This window comes from Neodiprion pinetum, chromosome 3, assembly GCF_021155775.2.
Source record: "Neodiprion pinetum isolate iyNeoPine1 chromosome 3, iyNeoPine1.2, whole genome shotgun sequence".
Taxonomy (NCBI): domain Eukaryota; kingdom Metazoa; phylum Arthropoda; class Insecta; order Hymenoptera; family Diprionidae; genus Neodiprion; species Neodiprion pinetum.
The window spans coordinates 6,333,579-6,350,287 of NC_060234.1; the positions used below are offsets into that span (position 1 = coordinate 6,333,579).

The window sequence follows — 16,709 nt, forward strand, 5'->3', positions numbered from 1 at the left end:
CTTGATGAAATGAACTATCTGTTCATTGATTCTTTCTCCGTATCAATTAACCGATTCACTTTACCCCACTCTTTTCAACGAGAGAGAAATTCTCCTGTAATACAATTAACGTGACGTAATAATATTCAGCAATGTATTAATTAAATAGTTAGAAGGTTATAATTGAAGTTGAAAAGACAGTCTTTCTTGGTTTATTGATAGAATCTGAAAACGGACCTCTTATATTTCTATAATTAGTCAACGGTACTCGTTTTTCACCCGAAAGCTCGTGTTGACCCCAATTAGCGACTTTATAATGCAAATCCAAGAGCAAATCGCGCCGTAAAATTGTATACTTAGTGCATACTTCCCAAGCTTGCAAAGTCCTTCCTTTCTTCCGGTTGAAAGGTTTGTTCCACGCTCGACCGACTCTCGAAAGATTTGTTTCCGTTCCAAGGGAAACTGGACCAAGGGTCAGAGAATCTCGTTGTTTATTCGTGCCGACCAGGCGGCTCTTATACCTACCGCACAGAATTTATTCGCTTTCAGAGGCAGCGGCTACCTTTGGTCGGGTCGATACATCCTTGAGCACAACAGACCGAGCAATTATCCACCGGGGGTTTCGGCTTCGTGGATTCAGATAAAGATCCGGAACCGAAGTCGCGTTACCAAAATCGCTTTGTGCCTTCGACTGTGCGATCGGTTTACTCAAAATAGACATCTAGGGGATGAAAACAGTAGTTGGTTCATTATCCGTTCAATGCATCGATGATCGAAGGTGTACAAAGTCGTTTGATGATTTCGAAGCACTGCAGCTTTTTCGTATCGATAATAATCTCGAACAAGGACTTTTGAAATTAACGCAATCAACCAAAGTCCAGGAGTTTTACAAAGTGTGATTAAAAATTTTCACTGTATTTGAACAACGTGTAATTGATGCACGTACAATGTAACTCGTATAATGTACGTGCAGGTTATACCACTGAAATTCTTTAAATATTTGTCGGAAATTAGAACTTAAATAGGAAAGAAATTATGACCATGTGAGAAAAGAGGGAATTAAATTTCATTGCCTCCCCTCAGAATACCGCGAGTCAAGCGCTCAATGCTTGCACAGCTTCCATTCCATCTCGCCCTGGGATACGTGACCAGATTTTCCATCCAGAAGAACCATGCCGCTGCTTTGTGCTGCTGATGTACAACGCTCGGTGACCCGATTTCGTGCCGGTCACCCGTCGCATCCAATCAGCGATCAATTATCCTCCAAAAAAGGACCTCCGCGAAGCTCTTGCGCGTGTGTGGTACTATATGGTGTTGGTTTAGTCGATTACACACCGAAACGGTATGCACGACCCATGAACAACCGGTGCGCACAGACTTTTTACCCCAGGGGGTACCTCATTAATTATTTAACACATTTTTTCCGTCAAATAAGGTAAGAACGCGAATTTATTTTCGCATCAAGGCACCAAATTATTGCAACATTTGCAAGAAAGTGTAGCGCGAGTCATCGTGATAAAGAAAAATTGTGTCGAGAAAATAGAAGTATATTTTTTGCTTATCTTGTTGAAACTGAGACTAGGTAGGAACCGTTTTTTAGTACCCACGACTAGAAATTTCTCTCTGTGTGGCTTCCTGGCTCCCAGACTTAGCCTCGGATCGATATCTCATGAATTTTTCGTAATCGTACATGTGTGGGTGAAAACCTATCTGGATCTCGTCGCTGGCACGTTCACCTCGACCGAATTGATGACCGTCCTCAGGTTTACGAGGGAATCTTGCGAGATGAGCTTACTTTAACGAATTTGTTCAGTTACATTTCGTTGAGTTAAAACTTGCGATGTTTTCTACTTTAATCGAAACTCATTCCATTTTAATTAAAGGTAATGATTGTGGAGTGAAGTAAAGTTCTTGATTACTAGAAAATTGGCATGACTATCTAATGGTTTAAATGTTCTCGTTCGTCTGAAGTGTTTTCCAATTCCAATGAGACTAGGGACAAACTCGCAGAACCTTTCCAGAGAGCTGATTTGTTGATTTCTGATCACCTTACATGATCTAATCATTAGTTGAAAAACTGTATATACAATATTCATGAGACAAGTCACGATTCTCAATCTCCCATGTTCGATCCATTGTCATTCCGTAGATATTGATGTCGGGTGAAGGCCAACAAAAGAATCAGAAAGCTGGAACCTTGTTGTTGAAAGCTTGGTTTTCTTGTTATCATCGGTTTGAAAGCGTGATTATTTTCAAATAACTCGTAACCTAACAAAATTGTACTAAAACAACTTATCGAAATTAAGGTCCAAAGATCGGAACCCCATACAATACTTGTAACCTTTAAGACATGTGAACATCGTTCCAAACAAACTCAGCCGTTGTCTTCTTGCATTAACTCCCAGAAGAACAACCCAGGCATCTTGAGCGGCACTTTTTCATGATCCAAATTGAATCGGTGTCTGGAAAATGATTTAGATGGCTCGCGATCCGACGATCGACTTTGAACATGGTTTCTTTCATTCAAACGACGGAACACCGATCGACGTTGAGAACCACTGAAAACTACCGGCTACCTCTGGCACGAAGCTAAGCCAGTCGAGTCTTGAGTACTCTTGAGAGTAGGACCGTGAAAGCTACTGCCTGCAAATGCAGCCTACCTGGAGTTTGTTCAGGAAACTTCATGGGACACCTCTTCGAGCGGAGTTGCTGACCGTAGAGGGACGTAAATAATTCCCGAAAGAAAAAGAGGGAACAGGTTATATCGGGTATAGTGCGCATGGCAATAATTTATGCAACGGGCGATTCGAGTCTTGGCGTGGCGCGTCGTTCGCCTCGCTCGGTACGGTGTGAACTCACACAATACTGGACAACACACCGACCGATCCGCGAATCGATCTCACTGAGCGATCGTCGCGCCACCCCGACTCGAACCGACCACCGTATATTTTTCAACGAGGGAGAAAAGAACGAATGGAAAGGGAGAGTAACAACCTCTCTACTCGCTTTTGGCCCAGAGTGTACACCCATTACGAGTCGAGTGATTTACACGGGGGAGTATATCATAACCCAAACAACGCCAGTCTCTCTCTCTCTCTCTCTCTCCGGACTCATCGTATTCCTGGCAGCAGCGATGCTAAAACTGATTCATCGTTGGCGATACACCGGGTTCTGCCACTGCAGTATTTGTGGTCGTTCTTTTACCCTCGATCGCCGTTTCGCTTCTTGTGTTTTTTCAAGTCCTGATTGCGCTGCTGTCTCTGTTTACTTTGTAGTCGCCTTAGTCGATTAGGATTAAGTACCATAATTCTCTTCAGTCTTCTTGAAGTTGCTGTGGGTTAAATTTTCGATCATGGTAGTGGTCAGGGACGTCGGGTTAGGATGGGTCGTCGATGAGCTTAGTTGTTGATTGGTGAATGTTTATTGTTCGCGGTTTGCAATGAAATATATCAATCATATTCGTATATATGTAGACATTCTAATGAAAGTTCATCACCTTTATCTGTTTTCAAAACGGTCTTCTATTTTTCTTTCTTTTTTTTTTGTCTCAGTTATTCGTTTAGAATGGTAGAAAAGACATTGAAATTCACATTGGATTTTTATTTTCATTGAATATTCTTTTAGCTACATAATCTACGTAATCTGAATTCATGTATTATAGTTATATTGACGTATATACGTGAAATGATATGTATAATAAACAAACATTTAACGCGGAGGAAACTTTCTTTGATACGAAGAGAAATATATAGAGAGATGAAACTAGTCGTGCTTCTGATTCAAATAGGTATACGTATGTATGAATATGTTTAATTTCTAAACATACAGCTTCCGTATTCTGATGGGATAAACATTTACTTGCTGTATCAGTGCGCATAGAAGCCCTTATTTATTTCAACGAAACATTTTTTTTTTTTTAAGCCTAAATAAACCAACCGCAGATCACACTTGGACTGCTCAGTGCAAGCTTTGACTTTGAGAAACTGTTTATTTTACGTAATCGTACATGTATGTTCAATTTCTGGACATCAAATTTGAAGTGCGCTTACCTTGCGGATTTTTTTTTTTTCATTTTGCCCTGGATTACGCTTAAAAATGTCGAATGATTTGATTGTTTGATACTGGTACGTTAAAAGCTGCGCGTTTTTGAGACAACTCTCGCGAATTTATCGTCATGGTATTTCGGTGGTCTAAGAGGTCACAAATATCCTTGCGGCGTCCTGCGGACCGAGTTATCGTGAAACCCAGCCGGGGGTCTTAGAGTCTGCAGTCAGGCGAATTTTTCATTTCACTTTTCACTTTTTATTTGAAAATTCAACGACATTAATACCCTGCAGACCGTGCAAATGTCCCGCTGCTGTACCACGGCTATATAATATACCCAGCTCATATCTGCTGAATTTATGACTCTGCAGACCATCGTAAATATTTAAATCATCTTCCATCCGTTGGACGAGAATCGACTCACTCGGTCGCAGGTTATATACCCGTGCAAACGAGCTCCAGGTTGTTCATGGTGGGCGGTTTTCTCAGGCATACCCTCGAGTTAACGCTTTGTCCGAGGTCGACCCCTGACCACGTCCACTATTGATACAAAATGATAAATCAATAGTTTAGTATTCATTTGGGATTTCACCTATATGACCCAGACACTCGCGAAATGTGCTTAAACCGCTTTAGTACCGATCGATTGATGGCTTGCAGAAAGTCCTGACAAGTTGCAAATCGAGGCCACGCAACATTCTCGATTGGTCATCAGAGTGAAACGATTCGTTTTAGGCAATAGTTCATATTATGGCTTCTGAAGACGTTTCGAAATGATTGACGATCTTTTAGAAATAGGGATACCGCGTCATGTTCGTGATTGCAGGTTGTGTGACCATGGTATTCATTACGTATACAGTAAGCTCAGGAACTTTTATTGGTTCCTAACATTCGTGAAGCGTGTGCAGCTTTTACTTCTACTGTATTCGAAGAAGTCGCCCTTTTATTCTTATTTATTGTTATAAAAGTTGGTATGGCAATACATATATTTTGATGTTTTTGTATAAAATTACCATTTTAATCTGACGTCAATCGGTGAAAGAAACTCAAGGAAGCCCAAGTATGAACTACAAAAAATGAATCCCTTTCTGTGGTGACGATCTTTTCTGTATTTTAAAATCCTTCATACGTCGTCAAAAATACGAGTCTTTGCACATTCGGAAACCAATCTTTGACCTGATCCCCGGCTCGAATATCCATCTCCGTCATTCTTGACCCGTGCGTCTGAAGACGTATACCCTCCGGGGAGTCGGTGATAGGCCAAATCGAACGAGGAAAAATTGTTCAATATTACGGTTAGATGGGTTCCCCCCCTCCGCCGGAGCGACTTACGCATGGGAGAGGACGAAATTCCCATCCGTAAATCCCGTCCCTCGGGGGTATCGAAATCAGCCCCCTCTATCCATAACCACCCGGTCTTTTCGCCCGTGTACGAGACTTTCGCATTGCCCCGACGCCTCGACACCGCGTGAGTCACGTGTTTGCGTGGGGTGGTGGTAGGAGGTGCGTATGCCAGGGAAGAAGAGACACCCTCGCTAATTGCTTCGCCCCTCCAACCCCCGCCCGCACTATTACTGGGACTCGTTTGATTGACGGGTAGGAATCGAACGCCCTCAAGTTCTGTGTTGGAACCCAGCCACGAACGTAGATAAAATCACGCATCAAATTCGAGTCACGTTTCGACTACGAATCAGTCAACCGCGTCGCGTCATCAAGGGGAATCGGGGAACGTGGTAGTACCTTTATCAAGATTTGATTTGATTTTCATGGAGTTGAACACTTTGCGAGGGTTTCTTTGATCGTCAAATTCGCATTTCAGGTAATTTCAAATTGCAGACAACGAATCCAATAACAATCACGAGCACAACCATCGTAAAATACTTTTATCGAATGAGCTGCACTTCTTGTCTTGACGTGGTTCGTTGCGTGTACTGGCAGTGAGTAAAAACATTCCTGGAATAACGCGTCAGCATAAATATGACCAAAGATATCGCCGGAGAAATGGAAGTAGCACGTGTTAGCACCTAAAGTATTCAAAATATGACTGTTTATGATACCCTCTTCAGAAATTATCACTCAACCTTACGGACTAACTGTGACTTGAAGAAGCAGGAATAACACGTGATCCATAATGAATATTCATTTATTTCTGTTTGTTTGTCAATAGTGTCCATTTGCCTCGTGCGCATTGCTATTATACAAAGGTCAGAAATGATCACAGTAAGTAAACTATCACATCCCTGCGTTCACGATTGGATTGTGTCGTTGACTACCATTTGGAATGTTACATGTTGTTGATCAAATTTAAATCCACCGATTAACCAGAGAAAATTTTGTAACGTGAATATCTTCAGGAAAATCAAACTGTTCGGGGGACATTTCGAATTCGGTTTGGATCTCTTGAGTCCCTGATTCACTGAACACCTCATGCCTGCAGCGGTGAGATGAAATGAAAGAAGATGAGACGAATCGAAACGAAATAAGCGGTGAGGAGAGGAGAAGAGAGCCAGGGTGGGGAGAGTATTTTGCGTCTGAATCTTTCGAATCCCGGAGATCCGGCTCGCCTATCAAACCACACACGACGCTCCGGTGGGTGTATGACTGCAGCAGCAGCAGCAGCAGCAGCATCAGCAGGCTCGTGTTGTTCCTTTCCTCGAGTCGATCCCGACTCGTTCGTGTGTGGATGGAACCGCTGCAGCACCTTCGATGCATCGCCTCCCACAACTATAAATAGCACCACATTAGGCAGCAGTTAACAAACGTTAAAACTAACACGGCCTCCAACAATAACATTTTGCTCCGGTCACGTGGCGCTCCCGCCCCACGCCCCCTGCCCCACGACTATTATAAGACCCGCGACTGCTGCGATGCTGCTTCTACTACCACTGCCAATGCTGGTGCTGGTTCTGTCAGCGTCGCTGTGCGATATAACCGATAAAGCTCGGAGTTTGTGGGCCAGTCCTAACGTTTTACAACCTCGCGATCCGGTCATTGTCAATATAACCAATGGGCAAGTGGCCACCACCACCACCAATCGGCTAGTCGCAGGGTGCATAATGTGCGACATCCTTTATCCGCAGGACCTTGAATAACAGTGAGAAGAGAACAGACAAGATCACAGTTTTTTTTTGCAGGCATCACTGCCGGGGAAATCATGAGCTCGCGTTCTGGACGATGATGCGTCATGTATTTCTTGCGGTATGACGAGGCTGTCCATACAGGATGAGTTGGAATTTCTTACCAATTGTCCATTTTCTTTATTTGGATCAATGGTGTTACTGCACGGTAATATAGCTGTAGAAGCAGTCCTCAGAAATGAAGACCATTATGTTGAACATACTGTTTGATTTTGAGTACATGTGAAACACCTGGTTGTAAACCAAGCGACGAGTAATGGATTTGTGTCTTTTTTGAATGAATGTTATATTACCAGTCAGCTTCATCACCTTTTACGTTCATCGGTATTTGTTCGTGGATGTTATACTTCCAGCTTTGGTAAATACACAAAAGACGATAAATAAAAGTGTATATACGGTAACCGTCATCACCTATAAGTCATAGATAAGAATGTAATTCTCGTTAGTCGTTCATCTCGAGTCGTCGAGAAGAACTATAACGGAACAAAAACGAAAGAACAAAAAAAAAAGCAAGTAAAGAGAGGATATTTTTTCGACTCCCGACTTCTCGGTTCCCAGAATCGTTGTTCGCACCACTCGTGTGTCACGAGTGGTTTCAGAGGCGGCGGTTGTATAGCTGCTAGGTCGAAAATGCGAAGGTGGTGCGGTGGCAGCGGCAGCAACGACATCCGGTCCCTGCACTGCTATATGCACAAGAAGTTGTTTGCCCCGACGAATTCTTATTTTGACTTGTCGCCCGTCAGTCGAAGCATACGCATACACACAATTTGTAGTATATACCAGGCGGCTACAGCAGCCTCGTACCGTTGAAAAAAAAAAGATACATTGCACCAAATTGACTGGTTTATTTACACATTTAATCTCACTGCTTAATTCCAACCGTTTTCTGCTTTCAGGCCGAAGTGATGCAACGGACAGGCTTTTGAAGGAGTGCGGTTTCGCCGTGAAGATGGGTCCCTGTCGAGGCACGACGGGTGCTTTGGTGGCGCTGCTTATCCTCCAGGGAAGCCTTTGGGGCGCGGAATCGGATTCAACTATTGGCGCGTCGAGCGGAAGTCCCTCGGGATCGGGGCTTGGCTCTTCGAGTTCCGGGGGCCACTCGAGCCTCGGAGGTTCAACGGGTAATGGAAGGTGCGAGGAGATAACGATACCGATGTGCAGGTCGATCGGTTACAACCTGACCGCGATGCCGAACGAGCTCAACCACGACACGCAGGAGGAGGCCGGCCTCGAGGTCCATCAGTTCTGGCCCCTGGTCGAGATAAAGTGCTCGCCGGACCTCAAGTTCTTCCTCTGCTCGATGTACACGCCGATCTGTCTGCCGGAGTACTCCAAGCCGCTTCCGGCCTGCAGAAGCGTCTGCGAGAGGGCGAGAGCAGGCTGCGCACCGCTGATGCAGCAGTACGGGTTCTCCTGGCCGGAGCGGATGGCCTGCGAGCGGTTGCCAAATCACGGAGACCCGGAGAACCTCTGCATGGAACAGGACAACCACACTAGCAGCGCTGCTAGCAGCGCCCCCATGCCGCCCCCACCACGGCCGACGAAGCCGTCGAGGCCGACGCAGCCGCCGAGGTGCAAGCCGGGTAAAAATCAAAAAAACTGCCAAAATCCCCCAGGGGAAAGGGCGAGGGAGTGCGCGTGTCGATGCAGAGCACCTCTCGTACCTCTGGGGGTCGGCGGGGCGGTAAGCAGCGTGGCCGTCGGGGGGGCGCCAAGTCTGGGGGTGGGGATGGGTCTGGGACTCCCGCAGGACATTGCCGGGGTCCCAGACTGCGCCCTACCCTGCCACGGCGCGTTTCTCACCCACGAGGAACGCGGGTTCGCGGCGGTCTGGCTCGCACTGTGGAGCGGCCTTTGCGCCGCAAGCACTCTCATGACCGTGACCACCTTCCTGATCGACACCCAACGCTTCAAGTACCCTGAACGGCCGATCGTTTTTCTCTCGGCGTGTTACTTCGTCGTGTCGCTGGGTTACCTGGCACGCAGCGTCCTAGGGCACGAGGAGATCGCTTGCGAGGGTCCGGCACTAAGGTCCGGGGCCCAAGGCCCTGGCGCCTGCGTCACGGTATTCTTGATGATATACTTCTTCGGTATGGCATCGTCGGTCTGGTGGGTCATACTCGCGTTCACTTGGTTCCTCGCCGCCGGTCTCAAGTGGGGTAACGAAGCGATCGCCTCCTACTCCCAGTACTTCCACCTCGCAGCCTGGCTCGCCCCGACGGCCCAGACCGTTTGGGCCTTACTGGCCGGCGGCGTCGCCGGCGATCCGGTCGCCGGAGTTTGCACCGTCGCTCCGGAGGGCGTTCGCACCTTTATTCTGGCTCCGCTACTCGTCTATCTGCTATTGGGCACGAGCTTCCTGCTGGCCGGGTTCATCAGCCTCTTCCGGATCCGGTCGGTCCTGAAACGTCAGCCCGGCGCGAAGGCCGACAAACTCGAGAAGCTCATGATTCGCATCGGCGTTTTCTCGGTCCTTTACACCGTGCCAGCTAGCGCGGTCCTTGCCTGTCACCTATACGAGTCCACCCTCAGGGACGAGTGGTTAAGGTCCCTGGCCTGCCCTTGTCAGCCGCGGGCACGACCTCTCTACTCGGTTCTCATGCTCAAGTACTTCATGGCCCTTGCGGTCGGCATCACCTCCGGTGTATGGATATGGAGCGGGAAGACCCTCGACTCCTGGCGGCGGCTGTGGCGTAGACTCTTCGGATCGGGCCCCGGCAACACCGGCGTCAAGGGGGGTGTCGGCCGCGCTGGGCCTCAGTACCCCCCACCACCCGCCGGCGGGGCTCTTCTCCCACCCGGCAGCGTAGCCAGCGCTTCTCAGCACCACCTTCACCACCACGTGCTCAAGCAGCCGCCCCTCTCGCACGTATGACGTCACCAGTCGGCGGGGGGCGACATGAGCACCGCGGGTTGCGAGCACCAGGAAAGACCGTCCGCGCTTAGCAACTACGGACCCATTTAGCCCTTCGCCCCGGCCTCCAGGAGGCACGCGTCCTCGACTCACCAACAACCACCCACCTCCCACACCGCTCCTCACACTCCTCACACCGCTCCTCACACACCCCATTCAGCAGCTACCATTTACTCGAGGAGGTCACTCGCGTCCACCATGGGACCACTCACTCCGGCCCATGCTCTCACACCGTCCTACAATCAGGCCACAGAGGTGTGAGACGAGGAGCGGGATCACCGTAAGGGATTCTCTATTGGCAAGGCAGTCTCAAAAATTACGGTGTTTGAGAAAAACATTTTTTCACCGAAATTCTCGCATCTCACACGATAAAGATCGAACAATGTCTCGTTACGGTGGTTTCTTTCGTTTTGTTGTAGCTCTGATATCATCCATTTTCGATTTTTCGTTTCTTAATATATTTATTTTATAGAAACTTAAATTTGACTCGAAGACAGCGCAATTCTGACCGTTAATTTTTTTTGTCCTCTCATGACGACACTTTTTATCATTGTAGGTACAGTACGATTATATATATCTGAAGTTTGAAAGACTATCGATAAAGTTTATCGGTTCAATGGATAGATTTGTACATTCGGTATCAACAATGTCTTTGCACAACGAATATCTACTTTCATTTTTGCACATTTCAAAAATTGTTTTCCGGCAGTTTTATTCTCATACATTTCTCGCAATCGGACGCAGTGATGAAATGAAAAATGCATATTTTTGAGATTTCGATTCGAAATATTTTTTTCGAACACCTGGAAAATTAAAAAAAAAAAATGCCCGCCTGTTTGAGGCTTATGTGAAACATATGTCGCGTGTACATACATGGAGAAAACCATGGAAAGATGATGGTGAGGAGTTGTGTTCAAAACGTGAATCAGCTAGTCTGATTTTAATACCTAAATTTACTCGAGAGCCTCGAGTGAGTGTCAGAGCTTTTGCCAAAATGTCTTTATTCACTATCCGCCATCCGATACGTCTCAGATAAAATTATCGATAGATATTTCTTCACCTCTGTTGCTCATGGACATTCGGTACTCTGTTGCACGGTGGATATTTTCCGGAGGAACCAGTGTCTGAGTTTGATACGAATCGTTCGAAAATACGCTATCTTACTGCTCATTCGATGTGAACCAGTGGTAAATAAGAGTAAATTAATGATTGCAAAGTGTAAATATCACGAAAAAATCCGATTTGGAGTGACTTGAATGTACCAAAATCCTGAAATTATCGAACTAAAGTTTCCGTTTTGTACATTTTTATGAATCGTACGAATATCTTGAAATTTCCAAGTTGACCGTGAAGTAAAAATTCTCGTTCACCAAATGAACAAAATTTGAAATAAAATATTCTGGGTCCCCGTAATTTCCCGCGCGCTCAAAATTTAGGAACCGATAAAAAGTAGAAGCATATTCGATTATAAATCCTAAACAATATAAAATGAGGAGAAAGAAATACATGACTAGCTATAAGAGTTGGCTATACAGGATGGTCCTGCAGCGCTTGCCGAAATACGTAAATCCCGTGTCTTAGAACGAGCCTAGAGCCGAAAAAATCTTGCGTCGTCGGCGTGAATGGTTTAATTATTGTTAACGTTTTCTTTCTTTTTATTTTCTTTAAAAATAAAAAATAAGAAAGGAAAGAAAACGAAAACTATATTGTGAGTTGGATCGTCTTGGAACACTGAAACGCCTCGTCGACCGGAAGTAGATATGTCTTGACGCTAGGCTCCTTCTCCTATTATATTACTATGTACTATGTAAACCCGCCACATAATTCTTTCATCTCTTTTTTCTCTCTCTCTCTCTCCCTCTCTCTCTCTGTCTATATCTACCCCCTCCCCTTCCCCTCCTTTTTCAACTTTTACACTTTTCACGTATGTAATAACGTTTGCGGACATTCCGTGAGTCCGTTTCTGTCCGTCTCTCTGTGTGTGTGTCGTTTCGTCTATTTATCTATACATAAGCGTAGCATATTATAGCTGTAACAATACATAATACAACATAAAAATAGCGGTAGTAGTAGTAGTAATAATAATAATGATAATAATAATAATCATAATAATAATAATAATCGTAATAAATATAACTATAATACAGCAGGATTCGCGACGCTCGTCAACGTATTTCCGGTATCCACTATTTAATAATGTATCACCGTATTATATACCCAATAATACATTAGTTATAGATTTTTCTACGTCATTGTAAAACGCGTTTTCATCTTCATCGATTCCCGCTCTTAGAAATTACGTGTCTAGAACATTTCGCAACGAACCACGATGACGGATCGGTATAATTTGTCGTTTGAAAAAAGTTTGAAGGTAGAAGGAAAAAAAAGAAACAAACTATAACGAACATTTTTTCCCGTTATCGCTTTTCAATATTATATATACATGTGTGTATAATGACAGATGAAGGAAACTTGACATAAAAAATAATTTCTCATCTCAACGAAGAGGTATGTGAAAGTAATTGGAGACCGTTAATAGGTTGTCGAATAGTCGTGATTTGTAACGATTTTGAAACAAACGTTTACAATTGGATAACTACTGAAATGAGAATTATAATTGAAGTAAATGCTAATTACGACAGTAGTTATTATTAATATATATAATTATTATAATAATTATGCCATTGTACATACCACACGATTAGGGTTTAGATCATTGTAAATAAATTATCATTATCCTTATACGTACATATTAATAATAAGAATATTGACTATATGTATATATACATATATACATGATATATTATTAAATACGAAATCTTAGAATTTAGAGTGTACAGGTGAAATAATAATATAATCGCATTGCCGAATGGACGGTTCGATCGGAAATTACGTTGACGTTGGGAGTGTTGAACAAAAGATATGAAAATATTTAGTTTACATTATTATTTTTATTTAATTCGTCATTCTCATACGGAGTAATTTTTACGGTCTATAACTGTATAATGAATAATCCTCGCCTTCGATATGTCCAAAAAAATTTATTCGAAGGTAAATCGTCCCCCGTCTTTCAATTTTTTACCACACCCCGTATCTTTCTTGTTCTGTGCTATCCCCCCCCCCCCCCCCCCCCCCATTATATTAATCTTTCTTTCGTTTGTTTTCACGTAAAAAAATTGAAATGAACATAGCGTGAGAATCCGAAATATTACACGTTTCGGAATACCCTGTTTTTTTGTTTTATTTTTTCTTTCGTAATTCTCTTTCCGTTTTTTGTCTTCTTGTTTCATCATCGTTTTCTTTATCAGTTTCCATAATACTTAACGGCTGTAGAAACAACGCGATGTACATTGTATTCAAAATACCTGTGGTAGGTAGTCGATATATATATACACACACACACATACATATACAACGCGAGGTCATAACAAATAACATTTTCCCCCCCGAGTGAGAAAAAAAAAAGACCACCGGGTAAAAGCAAGTCGTAATAAACCTGATAAAACGCGATAACTGCAAAACCAAAAGCGGCAGCTGCACTTTTGAAGAAAAAAGTTATTCGTGCAGTCTTTGATAAGGGGGGGGGAGGGGGGGGGGGGGGGGGGGGGGGCGAAAAAAACTAAACGCAAGAAAACATTAACATAAAATTGCAAACTTACAGTGATAATTGCACGCGTTGAAAATCGTAAAATCGTAATTCATAAGATACGTATCTTTTTTTGAATTGCGTTGCGTTGCGTCGCGTTAAAAGACACGTGACCGCCTCGAAAATAACTCAAAAACCATAAACTTATATATATATATATATATATACGTATTATCTATATGGACACACAAATGTGATTTCTATTAACGAGACTCTTAGTACATAATTTATACTATATAAATAACTGCTCGACACTTGCCGCAAATTATTATATGCGCATGAATTAAAAAAAAAAAAAAAAAAAAAAAAAAGGGAAAAAAATAGTGAAGAAAAAACTGCTCTGCCAAACGACCGTTATACTAATATAGCGACGTGTAATTTGTAATGCGCAATTAAACGATTAACAAATAAAGAAAGAAGAAAGAAAAGGAAGATAATTTATTCTCACATATCACCTAAAGTTATTACAAAAATAATAATAATGATTATAACAATAATAATAATAATAATAATAATAATAACAACAATAAATCGAGTAATATTATTCGGTAAGAAGAATGTTCGTATGATAATATATTTATAAGTAAAAAAAATATAATAATAACAACAACAACAACAGCAACAACAATAATAATAATAATAATAATAACAATACTTGTATCTACAGATTTTGCATTTTACCGAATTATGTATACTGCGTGCGAGTCAATGAGAAGGGAACTTTGATCGAGAAAAAGTTTATATATATATATATAAAGATATATATATATATAGTATATATGAGTATGGAACAAAAAAATATAACAAATATTTGTAAGTCACTTTTTGTCATAATAATTGTCAATAAAAAGCGAAAATACTATGTGTAAAGAAACGGTTTAAAATAATTATTATTATTACTGCTATTATTATTATTATTATTATTATTATCATTGTTATTTTTGCGACGGTTAGTTATATTTTTATTTAGTTATTATTAATATTATTATTATTATTACTACTATCATTACTACTATTATTATGATCAACATCATCATCATTATCATTTTTATTATTACCAAGTTCAATTCTTGGTTTCTTCTTATTCTTATTTCTTATTATTATTGTTTTTATCAGTTTACGGCTTGGCGCGAAAGCAACATTCTTTATCTTTCGTAAAATAATCACACTCTTTATTTCAGCACTGATGGTGATATATCATTTTTTAATTTCAAGGCTGCAGAAGTTTTTGAATTAAAATAAGACGAGTAAAAGATTGAAAAAAAAAAAAAAAAAAAAAAAAACGAAACCGAACACAGATTAAAGATAATTATATATGTATGTAATTGCGCTAGTATACGTATGTGGATACTGTAGCATGTGTATTTTACGTAGTGCTGTGGCGCATAAAGAAAAACGTAAGGAGTAGAAAAAGGAACAAAAAGAAGAAGAAAAAAAAAAAAAATATCGATTAACTTTATATATATACAGAAATCAAAATTGTATACGATTTTTTAATTACATTTTATTATTATTTAATTCATGCGCGTCATTATTTTACTGCACACTTCTACAAAAAAAGAAAAACTAACCCCGCAACAATACATGCGAATAATTATAGACGAGGTAAGTTTGTCTATTTCTTTATTTGTTTTTAGGCCTCTGTTGATCATACATTTTTCGATGTTGTTGTTTTTTTTTTTTTTTCTCTTACTGTTTTTAATTTTTTGGAAACGGAATTTTTTTTTTTCAAATTTTTCTCACACTTCCGCTCTACGAACGTCGTTATTACGGTTATTACAAACGCCGCACGGGGCGCGATACTTCGGCAAAAGAGTAAAGTGACTCAGAATAGTTCGAATTTATATGACATTTGGTATAGCGGAGGCCGGTATCAACACCATAAACAAAACCATGCGTTGGACGTTTACGATTTCACAGTTGTGTTGAGCTGGTCTAGCGAGGAGAGATAACGATCACTTAGTCACTCCCTCATTAGGCTAACCTGGCAGCCACGGCTCACGGCGTTAATTCCAACCTCCTGTAAGAGCCTCGCTTTACACGTATCCGTAACATCCTTGAAGCCCTAAAACTTGCTCCTTGTCTCCGTTCTAGGTGTAAGTAATTTTTTGCCAAGTCTTACGAGTAGAGAGCGTTATTTATCGTCCTTCGTTTTCAACTGTGGAAAATTATTTTCTAATGAAACGGGCTGGCTTACGATATTTTTTATTTATTTATTTATTTTTCATCAATTAACGATGCATAATTTGCTGACAATTTAACTGAAATATTCCCTGTACTGAAACTGTGTCGAATTTAATTCTGCACAAACCTTGATTTCTATTCGAATATGTATAGTTTAAAATCGATTGCAAAATTTGTACTTAATAGAAAAGCAAACAAATAGACAGACAAGAAAGCGAGTTAGTAAAATCGATATATTCTTAATTACAATATCTGTGATGTGTGAACTGGATTTTTTTTTTAATTTTATTTTGGCGTGGAAGAGTTTCGGATTTTTTATACTTCTGTCGAACATTATAACCGTTTTAATCTTTTTTCTTGCACCATATCGAAAAACGTTTCTTATTCATATTTAATTGTGATAAACTTATGCTTTTAATAGTAACACACTATGTTTGGGATAATTACCGCGTATTCATAAACATAAACATATTTTATTTATGAAAGTGAAGTAAAATCTCCGCTGACCCTTGCTCTTTTATTCCCATTACTTTTACTTATCTATGTTATATTTACGTAATTTATGGAAAACGTATAGATTTCTTATTCAGTCGAGTTGTTGGTTGTTCGAATTCAATTTATGGATGTGGGTATTATCTAGTTTCTTATCTCTGGCCAGCCATACGATTGAGGAGGTTCTTTAGCCAAAAATCAATAATATTTATTCATTTTATTTTATTAATCGATTATCGCATATCGAGTATTTGTTAGATTATTGTATTTGTAAGCCATCAATATCTCTTCAAAAATACAAAAACAGGTTATA

The 16,709-nt window shown here is 41.5% G+C and overlaps 1 protein-coding gene across 4 annotated transcripts in view; it reads left to right on the forward strand.

Annotated features, from left to right (window-relative positions):
- fz2 (frizzled 2) overlaps positions 1-15,029 on the forward strand; it is a 111,254-nt gene extending 96,225 nt beyond the window's left edge. For all 4 annotated transcript variants that reach the window (XM_046615721.2, XM_046615720.2, XM_046615722.2 and 1 more), the window contains exon 2: positions 8,057-15,029. In XM_046615721.2, coding sequence (XP_046471677.1) covers positions 8,110-10,035 — 1,926 coding nt within the window. In that variant the 5' untranslated portion in view covers positions 8,057-8,109 and the 3' untranslated portion in view covers positions 10,036-15,029. The remainder of the gene's footprint in view (positions 1-8,056) is intronic.
- Positions 15,030-16,709: the final 1,680 nt, after the last annotated feature.